This window comes from Staurois parvus, unplaced genomic scaffold (genome assembly GCF_062004578.1).
Source record: "Staurois parvus isolate SC_StPar_1 unplaced genomic scaffold, SC_StPar_1.0 ptg000449l, whole genome shotgun sequence".
Classification (NCBI taxonomy): Eukaryota; Metazoa; Chordata; class Amphibia; order Anura; family Ranidae; genus Staurois; species Staurois parvus.
In genome coordinates, this window is record NW_028318245.1 from 752,205 (window position 1) to 769,747 (window position 17,543).

At 45.8% G+C, this 17,543-nt stretch overlaps 1 protein-coding gene across 1 annotated transcript in view; it reads left to right on the forward strand.

Annotated features, from left to right (window-relative positions):
• LOC149453203 (uncharacterized) overlaps positions 1-17,543 on the forward strand; it is a 301,843-nt gene that overhangs the window by 271,356 nt on the left and 12,944 nt on the right. The window contains exons 5-10 of the mRNA XM_089688609.1: positions 5,118-5,241; positions 5,358-5,455; positions 5,562-5,877; positions 7,948-8,935; positions 9,004-9,174; positions 9,293-9,554. Coding sequence (XP_089544735.1) covers positions 5,118-5,241; positions 5,358-5,455; positions 5,562-5,877; positions 7,948-8,935; positions 9,004-9,174; positions 9,293-9,554 — 1,959 coding nt within the window. The remainder of the gene's footprint in view (positions 1-5,117; positions 5,242-5,357; positions 5,456-5,561; positions 5,878-7,947; positions 8,936-9,003; positions 9,175-9,292; positions 9,555-17,543) is intronic.

Consider the following 17,543-nt stretch of genomic DNA (forward strand, 5'->3'; position numbering starts at 1 on the left):
GGGGACTGGGGACATGCTGTAGGCAGCAGATAGAGTTGAGGGAAGATCTTGGGAGGGATGGGTCGTGGAAGGTGGGATTTTGTACTGTAGGGCCAATATCTGACCTTTGTGAGGGAACCAGAGAGTATGGTGGGAGCGGAAGGTGAGGACGGGTCCCAGTGAGAGATGCAGGAAGATGTCAGGAATGATGAACTCAGGGAGATGTCAGGAATTATGAACTCAGGGAGATGTCAGGAATTATGAACTCAGGGAGATGTCAGGACTGATGAATTCAGGATGAAACTCTGGCATGAGGAATAAAGTAGAATAAATTCCATCCCGTCCATGAGAAGAAGAATCCTGACCAAGGTGGGAAGGAAATGAGAGACCCTGGAAAATAAAACAAGGGATCTGAGTGTGGAGGTCCTGAGAGGAGGTATGGAATGTCTCTGCCAACAATTCACTATGTTCAGACTGAAATTCTACCTACTGTGTCCATTATGAGGGGTTCCCACCATCCCTGCTCTGTTTATTATGAGCAGTTCCCTCCATCCCTGCTGTGTCCATTATGAGGTGTTCCCACCATTGCAGCTGTCCCAATTATGAGGGATTCCCGCCATCCCTGCTGTGTCCATTACGAGTGGTTCCCACCATCCCTGCTGTGTCTGTTATGAGGGGTTCCCACCATCCCTGCTATGTTTGTTGTGAGGGGTTCCCACCATCCCTGCGGTGTCCATTATGAGGGGTTTCCACCATCCCTGCTGTCCATTATGAGGGGTTCCCACCTTCTGATCATGTGACTCTCTGTTCCAGGTAATAAAGGTCACTGGATGTGACCTGAGCGGTGCTGTGTGATGTGATTGGTTGATCTTCTCCTCTAAGTTCTGTAACAAAGTTGTTGTCACTCCGCAGCAATCGGTATATACAGATACATCGGAGTGTACAGAGAGGGGATGTTATATTTCTCATGCTGGTTCTCTAACTCCCATGTATGTAATGTCTCTGGTTTGGGCTACAATAAAATGGCCGCCGCTCTCTCTGGCCGTACGTATCGTGCGTGTCGCGTTCCGTGCTGTCCGGCGGCCATATTGAAGACTGGCAAATCCAGGCTTCTTCGCCCTTCAGCGGAAGTAGGTGGAGGTATTTCCGGGGGCGGGTCAATGGCGGCCTATAGACAGGAGAGAAGTTCCAGGTCGGTATGTCTGATCCTCTATTCTTTGTCCTCCTATGGAGACCGTCCAGGAGCCTGCACCTCCCCCACCCTGTGTATGTGTGCCCATAGAGGGGCTGTCCTGGGGGCATCCACCTTTATATATACACCCCACTACCCCTCCCCAGACATGTACTGCTTCACCCCTCCCCCTCCATGGAAACACTACAATACCCCACCCCCATACATACCCAACACCACCCTTCCATGGAAACACTACAATACTCCTCCCCCATACACACCCAACACCACCCCTCCATAGAAATACTATAGTACTCCTCCCCCATACATACCCAGCACCACCCCTCCATAGAAACACTACAGTACCCCTCCCTCATACATACCCAACACCATCCCTCCATAAAAACACTACAGTACTTCTCCCCGATACATACCCAACACGACCCCTCCATAGAAATACTATAGTACTCCTCCCCCATACATACCCAACACCACCCCTCCATAGAAACACTACAGTACCCCCTCCCCCATACATACACAACACCACCCCTCCATAGAAACACTACAGTACCCCTCCACCATACATACCCAACACCATCCCTCCATAGAAACACTACAGTACCCCATACATAACCAACACCACCCTTCCATGGAAACACTACAGTACCCCTCCCTCATACATACCCAACACCACCCCTCCGTAGAATACTACAGTACCCCTCCCCCATACACACACCCCTATAGAAACCCTATTGTACCCCTCCCCACACAGACCCCCATAGAAACACTACAACCCCCCCTCCATAAAAACACTACAGTACTCCTCCCCCCCCATACAGCCAACACCAACCCTCTCCCTACATGGAAATACTATAGTACCCCTCCCCCACAGAGACCACCATAGAAAGGCTACAACCCCCCTAGTAGAAACACTACAGTATCCCTCCCTCATACATATCCATCACTACCCCTCCCCCTACATGGAAATACTACAGTACCCCTCCCACCCACTCGCATACATGTACTGCTCTACCCCTCCATAGAAATACTACAGGTACCCCTCCCCCTACATGGAAATACTATAGTACCCCTCCCCCAGCGGTCTTCACTATAGACCTCCCATGTCCTCATCAGACATCTTCAATATAGATCCCCTGAGTCTTTGGTCACCTTCAGTATAGATCCCGCCCAAGTCTTCATCGGTTATCTTCAGTATAGTTCTCCTCGGGTCTTCATCAGACATCTTCTCTATAGATCCCCCCAGGTCTTCATCAGACGTCTTCAATATAGATCCCCCCAGGTCTTCATCAGAAGTCTTAAATATAGATCCCCTCAGGTCTTCATCAGACGTCTTCAATATAGATCCGCCCAGGTCTTCATCAGAAGTCTTCAATATAGATCCCACCCAAGTCTTCATCAGATGTCTTCAATATAGATCCCCCAGGTCTTCATCATCAGACGTCTTCAATATAGATCCCCCGGGTCTTCATCAGACATCTTCAATATAGATCCCCCCAGGGTCTTCATAAGACATCTTCAATATAGATCCCCCCAGGTCTTCATCAGATGTCTTTAATATAGATCCCACCCAAGTCTTCATCAGACGTCTTTAATATAGATCCCCCCAGGTCTTCATCATCAGACGTCTTCAATATAGATCCCCCGGGTCTTCATCAGACATCTTCAATATAGATCCCCCAGGTCTTCATAAGACAACTTCAATGTAGATCCCCCCGGGTCTTCATCAGACATCTTCAATGTAGATCCCCCCGGGTCTTCATCAGACATCTTCAATGTAGATCCCCCCGGGTCTTCATCAGACGTCTTCAATGTAGATCCCCCCAGGTCTTCATCAGACGTCTTCATTGTAGATCCCCCCAGGTCTTCATCAGACGTCTTCAATGTAGATTCCCCCAGGTCTTCATCAGACGTCTTCAATGTAGATCGCCCCGGGTCTTCATCAGACATCTTCAATGTAGATCCCCCCGGGTCTTCATCAGACATCTTCATTATAGATCCCTCGAGATTTTAGTCATCTTCAGTATAGATCCCACCCAAGTCTTCATCGGTCATCTTCAGTATAGATCCCCCCGGGTCTTCATCAGATGTCTTCAATATAGATTTCACCCCCCCCCCCGGGTCTTAATCAGACATTTTTATTACAGTCCCCCCCAGAGTCTTCTTCAGACATCTTCAATATAGATCCTCCCGTCTCTTTACAGGAGATCTTCAATATAGATCCCCCGGGTCATCATCAGACATCTTCAATATAGATCCACCCTGGTCTTCAACAGAGGTCCTCAGGTGGTCCTCTGTATAGAAGACACCTCACACCACCCTGGTGATCACTTTAGTCATCTGACCTCTTCCGAAGTCATACAGCGCCCGATTCCCAATCCTCCTCCACCAGCTACACCACTTCAGAAATGAAGCTGAAATAAGGAAAGTAGAATCTCTCCTTGTGCTCTTATTAGCTTAGCTTTTATTAGAAGAGGTGTAGGAGAATTAACCCCCGAGGGGATCAGTAGTTGTATTACCTCTGGTGATGAAGGGGTCCAATGATTGAGGTGATCACCAGGGCAGTGTGAGGTGTCTTCTGCACAGAGGAGCCTACTGAAGACCTCGGATGAATAGGTCTGAGAACGTCTTATGTTGGTTGTGGTAGATAATGGTAGAGCGCTGGCCATTATCTTCAGGTCTGAGAATGTCTTACGTCGGTTGTGGTAGATATTGGTAGAGTGCTGGGCCTTATCTTCAGGTCTAAGAATGTCTTACGTTGGTTGTGGTAGATATTGATAGAGCGCTGGGCATTATCGTCAGGTCTGAGAATGTCTTACGTTGGTTCCAGTAGATATTGATAGAGCGCTGGGCATTATCTTCAGGTCTGAGAATGTCTTGCTTTTGGCTGTTGAATGGTTAGGTAGTGGTGATCCATTCATGCCGTTGAGAACACAGGACAAGGTATGGGTGACTCTGTAGGCCAGAAAATCCCTTTATAGGTCCACTGATAGACTTGATGAAGAAGGGGTGCCATACTTTACAACTTTTGTCTTTCACTCGATTAGTTGCACCAAATATTTAGGGTCTGATTTTTGCCCATTTTCAGATTCGATAACCCCTGATTGACGAAAAAGAAACTGAATTTAAGGCCATTTGCGCCGCATTGTGGCCAGAAATTCTTCCACAACATCACTTAGGATGGAGAAGAGCAAGATAACCGAGAGGATATTGGACCTCACCCTGGAGATCATCTGCCTACTCTTTGGAGAGGTGAGGAGAGTTCTGGGAGGTCACATGACATCACTCTCATTTCTATTAATAAAACACAGACCTGACCGGAGAGGTGAGGAGGATACTGGGAGGTCACATGACATCACTCTCATCTCTTTTAATAAAACATAGACCGGAGAGGTGAGGGGGATTCTGGGAGGTCACATGACATCACTCTTCTCTTTTAATAAAACACAGAGCTGACCGGAGAGGTGAGGAGGATTCTGGGAGGTCACATGACATCACTCTTATCTCTATTAATAAAACCCAGACCTGACCGGAGAGGTGAGGAGGATTCTGGGAGGTCACATGACATCACTCTTATTTCTATTAATAAAACCCAGACCTGACCGGATTGGTAAGGAGGATTCTGGGAGGTCACATGACCTATTCTTACCATCTTTGGTTGATCACACATTTCTTTGAAGAAGTTAGGGATCTTGGGAGCTTGTGGTGATGCCATTACTTCTCCACAGAGTTATGTTCCTCTGAAGGCCGGTGACCGTGTGACCATCACAATGCCACCTTCTGACACTCTGATGCTTAAGGGAAAGGACGACCAGAAGATTCTAGATGTCATCAGTAAGATCTCTGAGCTTCTTAAAAAAGAGGTGAGCGTTGCAGGGGATTCTGGGACATTCTCCAGTAACAGACAAGGGTTGTGTCTGGATGGTGACTGTATCATTGTGTGTGTCAGGTTCCTATAAGGTGTCGGGATGTCACTGTCTATTTCTCCATGGAGGAGTGGGAGTATTTAGAAGGACACAAGGATCTCTACAAGGACGTCATGATGGACAATCAGCCACCCCTCACATCACCGGGTAAGAGGAGACTTTATTGGAAAGGAGAGAGCAGTACGGAGGCTCCACCTAGATCCCCCATCATCTGATAAACACATAGAAACAATGGATTCAGTCAGTGTGTGTGTTTCCTACAGATGGATCCAGTAACGAGAACTTATCAGAGAGATGTTCCAGTCCTATTTATTTTGGGGATTCCTCACAGGAAGATTACGATTCCCCACAAAAGGATCAGGTAGGTGGAAATGATTGTTTCCCCTTCCTGTTTGAGATGATTTCTGGTTCTAGTGGAGCAATGTTGTACTGTAAAGATTTTTTTTTTTTTGGTGGGCCACTTTTAGGGCGAAGAGCCAATTAATGCAAAAGTTGAGCCTGAGGATCTCCTTGATACAAAGTTTGAGGACGAAGAACCAACTGATACAAAATTTGAGGGTGAAGAACCGATCAATACAAAATTTGAGGATGAAGAACCGATAAATAGGAAATTTGAGGGTGAAGAACTGGTGAATCCAAAATTCGAGGCTGAGGAACCCAGTGATACAAAAGTTGAAGGTGAAGAGGAAGACGAGGAGAGTTATATGATGGGTGATCAGTCTATGGAGGAGGAAGTGATGATGGTGACGATTAAAGAGGAGGACTTTTCTTCAGATTATGAACGTGAGTATTAAACACAATTGTAATATTTGTTTTTGAGAACCTAAAATAGTGCTTGGGGATCCCCGCTCTGGCTGTTGGTGTCCTGTAGGATGGATGCCGCTGAAACAGTAAGGGTGAAGGCTGGGGAGGGGTTAGTCCATACCCAGATCATACAGGCAAAGTAAAGAGGTTTCCTAGTTACTGCACAGCAGTCTCAGCTTGACCCATCAAGGCCATGCCCATTGCATTGCATCCCGCCCTCAGGGCTTAATCATGGAGGACTATAAGTGAAGAGGAGGTTTCCTGGCTGCCATATACCTCACTTGGCCACGTAGTAGACCAACAAAAGCAGCCTCAGCTCAATCCATCAAGGGCCAGTGCGTTTCGCCCTGCCCTCAGGTTTAATCATGGTGAACCATAACTAAATAGTAAGTTTCCTTGTTGCCGCACACCTCACCCAGCCATGTAGTAGACAAATAAAAGCAGCCTCAGCTCAATCCATCAAGTTCACTCCCCAACGTGTTTCGACCTGTCCCTGAGGCCTAATCATGGAGGAACATAACTAAGAGGAGGTTTCCCGGTTGCCTCACCCAGCCATGCAGTAGACAGATAAAAGCAGCCTCAGCTTGATCCATCACAGCTACACCCCAATGTGTTTTGACCTGCGCCTGGGGCATAATCATGGCGGACCATAACGAAGAGGAGGTTTCCCAGCTGCCTCACCCAGCCATGCAGTAGACAGATAAAAGCAGCCTCAGCGTAATCCATCAATGCCACGCCCCAATATTTTTTGCCCTGCCCCTTGGGCCTAATCATTGAGGACCATAAGAGGAGGTTTCCTTGCTGCCGCACCCAGCCATGCAGTAGACAGATAAAAGCAGACTCGGCTCAATCCATCAAGGCCATGTCCCAACGTTTCTTTGGCCTGCCCCTGGGGTGTATTCATGGAGGACTGTAACTAAAAGCAGCCTCAGCGTAATCCATCAAGGCCACGCCCCAATATTTTTTGCCCTGCCCCTTGGGCCTAATCATGGAGGACCATAAGAGGAGGTTTCCTTGCTGCCGCACCCAGCCATGCAGTAGACAGATAAAAGCAGACTCGGCTCAATCCATCAAGGCCATGTCCCAACGTTTCTTTGGCCTGCCCCTGGGGTGTATTCATGGAGGACTGTAACTAAGAGGTTTCCCGGCTGTCTTACCCAGCCATGCAGTAGACAGATAAAAGCAACCTCCGCTCGATCCATCAAGGCCACACCCCGATGTGGTTTTCTCCAGGACGAAGCGTGTAGGGGCATGGCCTTGATGCACTGAGTTAAGACTGCTTTTTTCTGTTACGCGTCTGGGTGAGGTATGCGGCAACCAGGAAACTTCCTTTTTACTTTGCCCTTATTTTTATTTTTCTGATTCTTCATTTTTCCTTTTTTTACTCTCCATCATAGTTATATAGTTAGTCTGGCTGAAATAAGACATAAGTCCATCCAGTTCAACCATTAAAAAAAAAAAAATATTATCCTATACCCACAGTTCTATAAACATGATCTTTAGGACTGGCGGCAGTTGCTGTATTGCTCTTCCTGTTCTATAAAAGAACACAGTACCGGCATCCCTTTAGCCATGCATGCTTCTCCCTGCTGGTCCTTGCATAGTGCAGACTTCACAAACAAACTTTCCAGCACACTTACCAGTTAGCCTGCAAACGAACTAAATTGACCCTGTCTAACAAGTCATTTTAAGAGGGTTTCATTGTAAACGTTTGCCAGTGGTGCAGATTTTAGCTGTGAAATCTGACGATCAGTTGCATTATTACACTCAGAATGATCAACAGATTGCTCAGCTATAGATTGCAGCATCCAGTGCCCAGCAAGGAGGCACGTCTAAAGGGATGCCAGAGATGTGTTCTTTTATACAACACTCTAGTCACAGTACTGTGATGTCTTCAGAAGCCCGCCAGTCCCTCCCGCCAAACACAATCTTGCTATAGAGCAGAAACTCCCACAAATGACCTAATTGGATAGTGAGGTATTTGATCCGGGGGAGGGGGACAAGGGAAGGTATTTTACGTGTAACGAAAGTTGATCTTTCTATTTTTAGTATATGGACGCGCAAATACATCGGAAGGACATCCCGATTTATCTCCTGATGGTGAGCTGGACGACTATGCGGATGGAAATTCCAGAGGTTCCCACTCCCTTCCGAAGCATTACAATTCGTACAGATTTCCAGGTCCCTCCAATCGCCAGGGTCCATCCACAGGCCGAGCGGGTGCAAATTTTCTTGCAGGACCAGACACTGTGACCCAGAGGGGTGGAGAACGAGGCAACGAGTTATTTTCCTGTTCCGAATGCGGCAAAAGTTTCACGTCGAAGTCCAGTCTCCGCGGCCATCAGAAGCTCCACACAGGAGAGCGTCCGTTTTCATGCACCGTGTGCGGGAAAACCTTCATACGCAGAACCCACCTCAACATACACCAGACCACACACGTCGGCGAGCGGCCTTTCAAATGTACTGAGTGCGGGAAAGGTTTCTCGCAGAACTCCGATCTTCGCAAACACCTGTTTAGTCACTCGGGGGAGTTTCCGTTTTCCTGCGGCGACTGCGGAAAAGGTTTTCCGCGAAAGTCAGAACTCATCAGACACAGGAGGTCGCACACGGGCGAGCGCCCGTATGAGTGCACGGAGTGCGGGAAGTGTTTCATGGATAAATCGCAGCTTACCGCACATAAGAGGTATCACTCGGGGGAGAGGCCGTACATATGCTCAGAGTGTGGGAAAAGCTTTGCCGGTAAATCGGAATTGAACAGACACTGGAGTGTTCACAGCGGATTGAAGCCGTTTTGGTGCTTCGAGTGCGGGAAAGGTTTCACGCTGAAAAGCAGCCTAGTCACCCACCAGAGAAGGCACGCGGGAGATATGCAGTATTCATGTTCCGAGTGTGGTAAAAGCTTCGTAGCCAGGTCAGCGCTTGCCAGACACGAGGTGATCCACACCGGGATAAAGCCGTACCCTTGTTCCAAATGCGATAAAAGCTACCTCGATAAGTCTCAGCTTATAAAACATGAGCTAGTGCATGCGGCTTCGCAGTCCTAGTCATGAATGTCCCACAGAGAGTCCCCAATAACACCACGCATGAATGATCTGGGCACCAAAGGAAGCCGTTTTCACGCACGGAGTGTGGGAAATGTTTCAGACATAACATTGGCCTGGTACCAGAGAATTCAGATCTTGTTACACAGCTGAGAACTTTGCGGTGTAGAGTTTCTTCTAACGATGGGAAGATATCTCAGAGCTTAGCACTTTGGAAAACAAAACACCACTATGAGTAAGGGGAATGCTTTATGGAAGATTCGGGATTCCCCAGCATCCTAAGAATGAACATTGATCATTGGCCGTAGTTCAGGAAACAGTTCTCCGGAATTCATACCAGTGGTTGGTTCCAGAAACAGTTCACCAGAATTCAAACCAGTGGATGGCTCCAGAAACAGTTCACAAGAATCCACACCAGTGGTTCACTCCCGAAACCATTCACCAGAATTCACACCAGTGGATGGCTCCAAAAACAGTTCACAAGAATCCACATCAGTGGTTGGCTCCAGAAACAGTTCACCAGAATTCAAACCAGTAGATGGCTCCAGAAACAGTTCACAAGAATTCAAACCAGTGGTTGGCTCCAGAAACAGTTTACCAGAATTCACACTAGTGGTTGGTTCCAGAAACAGTTCACAAGAATCCACACTAGTGGTTGGCTCTAGAAACCATTCACCAGAATCCACACCAGTGGTTGGCTCCAGAAGCCATTCACCAGAATCCACACCAGTGGTTGGCTCCAGAAACCATTCACCAGAATCCACACCAGTAGTTGGCTCCAGAAACCGTTCACAAGAATCCACACCATTGGTTGGCTCCAGAAACAGTTCACAAGAATCCACACCAGTGAATGGCTTCAGAAACAGTTAAGCAGAATCTACACCAGTGGTTGGCTCCAGAAATGGTTCACAAGAATCCACACCAGTGTGTGGGTTCACAAGAATCCACACCAGTGTGTGCTCCATAAACAGTTCACCAGAATCCACACCAGTGGTTGGCTTCAGAAACAGTTCACAATAATGGACACCAATGGTTGGCTTCAGAAACAGTTCACAATAATCCACACCAGTGGTTGGCTCCAGAAACAGTACACCAGAATCCACACCACTGGTTGTCTCCAGAAACAGTTCACCAGGATTCACACTAGTGATTGGCTCCAGAAACCGTTCACCAGAATCCACACCAGTGATTGGCTCCAGTAACCATTCACCAGAATTCACACTAGTGGTTGGCTCCAAAAACAGTTCACCAGATATCAAACCAGTGGTTGGCACCAGAAACAGTTCACAATAATCCACACCAGTGGTTGGCTTCAGAAACAGTTCACAATAATCCACACCAGTGGTTGGCTCCAGAAACAGTTCACAAGAATCCACACCAGTGGTTGTCTCCATAAACAGTTCACCAGAATCCACACCAGTGAATGGCTTCAGAAACCGTTCACCAGAATCCGCACCGGTGGTTGTCTCCAGAAACAGTTCACCAGAATTCACACTAGTGGTTGGCTCCAGAAACCGTTCACCAGACTTCACACCAGTGGTTGGCTCCAGAAACAGTTCACAAGAATCCACACCAGTGGTTGGCTCCAGAAACAGTTCACAAGAATCCACACCAGTGAATGGCTCCAGAAACTGTTCACCAGATGTTGGATCCAAGAATTTGACCATCTTGTTCATCTTAAGACTCACATGGAAGCGAAGCCATTTCTATGCCTGAGACTGCCTCCCTATATAGCTTTTCATCTGCATCGTAGGATTTGTCTTCTTCGGCTCATGCTCAGAATGGTTTGACAGTGGCCCTCTCCGTCAAGATGAACCTTCTTTGCTTAACCAGTAGCCATGTCATTATGGTGGATATAGGTGTCAGTACTTAACACTTTTTACTCCTAGGAGCATCTAAGATCTCTACTGTAAAGCTTTGAGACTTGACACGAGGCATTCTGTTCACATATCGAGCCCACGCTGATGGGAGCTGATGAACTCCAACTCAACTGAACTGAAATAGGTGTCGGCCAATGTTCACGTGTTTTAAGGGCATGATAAAAATGAGGTTCCATAAATTAGGGTAAGCTCTTGATGGCCATTACTGCGCTTTTGTCTACTTGTTCCAAAGTACCTTTTTTTTTTTTTTCATATATCTATATGTATAGAGAGAGAAGATTCTAGCCAACCTTTTTGTTAGAGTGAAGAGGGCATGGAGCCCCTATTATGTTTTTTTTTTTTCTGTCCTCGATAGGGCGATTTCCATTTGTTTTGTCTGTGGCCTCCAGGACAGGAAGGGAATCCCTCTAATGGGGAAAATTAAAAAAAAAAAAGTGTTTTGTTTGACTATGTGCTCTAAACATAACACACATGAGTTCGATATAAAGGCACGATCGAAGATTTTTTTTTTTTTTGTGAAGAGTAGAAGACAATTTCTTGGTTTGCCCCACTCTTATAAGTGTTCTCCGATTATGTGTTCTATTAAAGATGGGTCAATTTCTATATCATGTATATTGTACTTGGCTGATTGTATCTTATGTGTCTTCCTTCATGTCTGGCAGATTTCAAAATAAAAATGTATAACACATAGAAAAAAAGTGTATGGAGCTTCTTCTCTGGGAAAGGGGGGTGTGGAAGGAGTGGTTTTAGGAAAACCCAATGTCAACTTCTGTTTTCCTTGCATTAGTTGTATCAATCTGGGTTTGTTCTGCAACCCACACACAAGTTATCTTTGTTGAGGTGCCCCAAGCTTGGTTCCCTTGACCAGTCCTGTTGTCCATCTACAGCACCAGTCTTATATCTCCAGATCCCCCCATCCATTTCCATCCAGTCCTGATGTTGGACCTTGCCAACATTTAAAACAAAACCCCACAGAAACCAAAGTTCCTCATATTCAAATCATCTCCGGGTCATGACCATTGCACCTATATCCAGATTCTGATCTTCCCTCACCTTTAGATACCAAGAAACCTTAACGATCTTTTTTAATTTAAGTATCGCTGTTATTCTTTCAGTAGTTGGCCAGTCGAGTTTGTACTTTTTGCCAGCTCCCTCCTCTTTAGATTATCTCCAGATGACCCCTCTAACATCTTCCAAACATTTGCCGGATAATGAAGTGTCACTGGTATTTTTCGGTAGTTGGCCAGTCAAGCATGCACTCTCTGTAATCTGGTATAGCTTCCTAAATTCCTCGTATTCAAGCCATCTCCAAATTGCAATACTTACAATGTACATTCAGATTATGATAATCCCTCACTTTAGATACCACCAAAGTTCCTTATAGTCAAATCCTCTCCAGGTCTCAACCCTTGCATGTGTATTCAGGTTATGATATTTCCTCACCTTAGATACCACCAAAGTTTCTCATGATCATCTCCAGCTCATGAAACTTCCATGTGTATTCAGTGAATGACCATTCCGAGCCTCAGATACCACCAAGTTTCTTTATATTCACATCGTCTCCAGATCATGACCATTCCATGTATTTTGAAATTACGATCATTCCTCACCCTAGATACTGCCAATGTGTTTTTTAGGCTTTCAGATTGCTGTATGTTAAGTCTTGCCACTCCTGTGTGTAGATATTTCTCTTACTTTTTTATAATAATGTTGATACATTGTATCCAGTGTGTTACTGAGTACATTAAGCCTTTAATAATCCCTTGCCTTAGATACCACCAACATTCCTAATTAAAATCATCTCCAGGTCTCAGCCCTTGCATGTATATTCAGGTTATGATAATTCCTCACTTTAGATACCACCAAAGTTCCTCATAGTCAAATCCTGTCCAGGTCATTACCTTTTTCATGTAGGTGCATGCTCAAATTAAGACCATTCCTCACCTTAGATAAGAGTTGCCCATATTCAGATCATCCCTAGGTCATGACCCTTGCATGTAGGTGTATGCTCAAATCATGGCCATTCCTCACCTCAGAGACCACCAAATCCCTAATTGAAATCATCTCCAGGTCTCAGCCCTTGCATGTATATTTAGGTTGTGATAATTCCTCACCTTGGATACCACCAAAGTTCCTCATAGTCAAATCATCTCTAGGTCTCAGCCCTTGCATGTATATTCAAGTTGTGATAATTCCTCACCTTATATACCACAAAATTCCTAATTGAAATCATCTCCAGGTCTCAACCCTTCCATGTATATTCAGGTTATGATAATTTGTCACCTTAGATACTACCAAAGTTCCTCATAGTCAAATCATCTCCATGTCTCAACCCTTGCATGTATATTCAGGTTGTGATAATTCCTTACCTTGGATACCACCAAAGTTCCTCCTAGTCAAATCATCTCCAGGTCTCAACCCTTGCATGTATATTCAGGTTGTGATAATTTCTCGCCTTGGATACCACCAAAGTTCCTCATAGTTAAATCCTCTCCATGTCATAACCCTTGCATACGCTTGGCTATGTTTGTGTAGAGCTCCGAAGAAAGTTCTCCAGATATTATTCATGCAGTGAGGAGGAGGTCCAGGATAAATGTTTCATGGACAAGATCTAGAAATGCTCTCAAAACCTGCTGATCCTGCCAGAAATCCAGTGCAGTCCTATGCACTCCTGGCTGTGCTATTGTAGTGTTCTCAGGGAGGTGGTCTGTAGTCCTGTGTGAAGAAGAGGAGACAAGATGTTCTACAGTCCTGACACACTGCCCTCGGGAGACAACGTTGTGTTACAGGTACAGTATAGTGAATGAGCGTTGTCATCCTAAGACAGGAAGTGTGTTTCTCGCAGGATCGTCAAGTGAAATTGAATAGGCAAGGGGAATGGAAGAAAATGAATGTAGCCACCCCTTCTTTAAGGACCAGTAGGCCATACTAAGAGGTAGGCGGAAGAGGCAGCCGACTTGGGCAGTTTAGCGGAAGGGAGGAGCAGAAAGTGCAGGACATATGCTGTAGAAGTAGTTCAAAGCTCATAGAAGGGGAACTTTGACTTTTTTGATTAGAGTGCTGATGGACCTTGTCCTGGCATGGGCTAACATAATTTTGTGAGGGATCTGCTGAATGGTGGTACTATTCAGCTGGGGATCGGTGGACTCGACACGAGTATGCATTCATAAACACTGACATATTGGGGTTGATTTACTAAAGGCAAATATACTGTTCACTGCAAGTGCATCCTCAACCTGAGGGGAAGCTTTGCTGATTTCTACCATCCAATCATGTGCAAGCATGTCTCAGCATAAATTGCAGGTCCTGACCCCTTCTGAAGCATTCAAGGCAGTTGCCTCTTCTGCCTAATCTTCGACCCAACCAGAAACACAACAATCGGCTTCATCAATGGAAGGAAAACCCACCAACAATGGAAAACCACCCCAGTGGGCTACAGACTGTTAGAAAAGGGAGGGCCAGCTTTGGATTATAATATTTTATTGAGTTCTTGGGAAGGTTAATGTCCAGATAAGTACATAAGGAATACAACTTGCTGGCTAATCTTTGACTTAACCAGAAACCCAACACCTCAATCAGTTTCATCAATGGAAGGAAAACCCACCAACAATGGAAAACTACCCCAGTGGGCTACAGACTGTTAGAAAAGAAAGAACCAGCTTTGGATTATAATATTTTATTGAGTTCTTGGGAAGGTTAATGTCCAGATAAGTACATAAGGAATACAACTTGCTGGACTGGTTGAAGCTCTAATGTGACTAGAAGGTCAGACAAAGTTCTGCATTATCCTGGCTCTACCAGTTCAGCAGGATCCTTATTACAGATCTGTCATGAGAGAAATATGGAGGCAGCCACAGCTAATCAGGGTGTCATGAAGCCACAGAATACTGGGCAGAAGATCCATCTCTCTGTATGACAGATAGTAGTGTGTAGCCAGGAAGACATGCAACAACGAAATGAAAGCAAGGAGGCCAAACACTGGACTTTGCATGGCCACATTACTAAAGGATGACCCCCCCCCCCCCTGTGTGCAGCAAATGAGAAATGCACAGTGAAGGGTTAATGAATACCGAATAGGTTCTCCAAGCATGAATCAATTACAAGAAAATGGCACCCATTCTTTGGTATCACATGAGCATGGATTTTGCCAAGCCATCTTGGATTCTGGCAGAGCCCACAATCGATAAGAGTGTATCGGAAAAGTGTATAGGATTCATGTACAATGAATGGGAGGGGACAGTAAAGGGTTACTGTCCAATGAATAGGAGGCAGACAGTAGAGGGTTAATACACTGACAGAAGGTGGAGGGTAAAAGGTTAATGTACAATACATGAGATAGGGGCAGTAAAGAGTTAATGTACAGGAAAGGAGGGAAGAGTCAATATACAGAGGACAGAATGGACAGTAAAGGCTTAATGTATAATGAATGGGAGGTGGGAAGTAAAGGGTTATTTTGAAGTGAATGGGAGGCAGGAAATAAGGGGATAGTAGACAGTAAATGGTTAATATTCCATGAATGGTAATAGAAAAAGGATGAATAGACTTGTCCATCCTTCTACACAGGAGTCTCTTGTCGGTTGAATGGGCTCCTATCCCCCACATGGGTCTCCTGTAGGTTGAATGGGCTCCTATCCCCCACACAGGGGTCTCTTGTAAGAGCAATGGGCTCTTATCCCCCCCATAGGGACTCCTACAAGATAAATGGACTCCTGTCCCCCATATAAGGGTCTCCTGTAAGATGAATGGACTTCTATCCCCCACACGGGTCTCCTGTAAGGTTAAAGGACTCCTATCCCCCACATAAGGGTATCCTATAAGGTGAACAGACTCCGATCCCCCACATAAGGGTCTCCTATTAGGTGAACAGACTTCTATCCCCCACATAAGGGTCTCCTATTAGGTGAACAGACTTCTATCCCCCACACGGGTCTCCCATAAGGTGAATGGACTCCTATCCCCCACATAAGAGTATCCTATAAGGTGAACAGACTCCTATCCCCCACATAAGGGTCTCCTATAAGGTGAACAGACTCCTATCCCCCACATAGGATCTCCTATAAGGTGAATGGACTCCTATCTCCCACACAGGGGTCTTTCATAAGGTGAATGGACTCCTCTCCCCCACATAAGGGTCTCCTATAAGGTGAATGGACTCCTATCCTCCACATAGGGTCTCCTAGAAGGTGAACAGACTCCTATCCCCCACACAGGGGTCTCCTGTAAGATGAATGGACTCCCATACCGCACATAGGGGTCTCCTGTAAGGTGAACAGACTCCTATCCCCCGCATAAGGTCTCCCACAGGATGAACAGACTCCTATCCCCCACGTAGGGATCTCCTATTAGGTGAACTGACTCCTATGCCCCACCCAGGGGTCTCCTATAAGGTGAACGGACTCCTATCCACCACAAAGAGAAATGTAAGGTGAATGGACTCTTATCCCCCACACAGGGGTCTCCTGTAAGATGAACAGACTCCTATCTCACACAAAGGGAACTCCTGTAAGGTGAATGGACTCCTATCCCCCAATAAATGGGTTCCCTGTAAAGAGAATGGACTTCTCTTACCTGGGGGTCTCTTGTAAGGTGAACAGAATCATCTCTCTAACACGGAGGCCCCTGTAAGAGGTGTCCCTGCAAAGTGATTGGTCTTGTCTCTCGCTTTAGCAAAGTCATTTGACTCATGCGCAAAAGTGATGTCATCCCAGACTAGCCAAAGGAGATGGTCAAAGCTCAAGCTGGTCAATGTAGATGGCCATAGCCATGGCTGGCCAATGGAGATGTCTGAAACCCATGCAGATGGACAAAGTCCAGGCTGGTCAATGGAGATGGCCAAAGTCCAGGCTGGTCAATGGAGATGGCAGTAGCCCAGGGTGGCCAATGGAGATGGCCTAAGTCCAGGATGACCAATGTAGATGGCTGAAGCCCAGGCTGGCCAGTGGAGATGACTGAAGCCCAGGCTGGCTAATGGAGATGGCTAAAGCCCTAGCTGGTAAATGGAGTTGGTTGAAGCCCAGGCTAGCCAATGGAGATGGCCAAAGACTGACACTCATCAGAAGATGTAGACGCTGGCGAAGGATGGGGACTGTTGAAAGAAAAGTAGGTTTAGCTAAACGTCCGTGTATCACTACTGCTTGGACCTAGAAGAAGGAGTTAGACCCCCAAAAGTTTGCCAGAAGAAATAACTGTTAGGACTAGAGATGAGATGGTCTAGAAAAAAAGTTTTTTCCCAATTTATTCTAAAGCCATTTTTGGTTTTATTATAGAAAATGGAATAAAAAGAAGTGTGGAATGCTCTTTTGCAATAAAAAATAATATATTTATGACATAGTATTCAAACTATATCCTATGAAGACCTTAATGAAAGATTTCTAAAACTTTATGTAAAGTCTTAAATTATTGCGTGAAGAAAATCCTGGAATACAATTCAGGTAGCACTGTACTTCTCAATGCAGGTCTCAAATAAGAAATATGCATTTCTTTCACTAGCGGGCACTGTGGGGGAAAGGCTCCAATTTAGTTTGCTTGTGGGCTCCATCTTGTACCTCCTACAGTTGGGTAATTGTTGGAATACAGTAGATGATAGTTTCTGTCCTCCTACAGTTGGATGATTGTTAGGATACAGTAGATGGTAGTTTCTGTCCTACAGTTGGGTGATTGTTGGGATACAGTAGATGATAGTTTCTGTCCTCCTACAGTTGGATGATTGTTGGGATACAGTAGA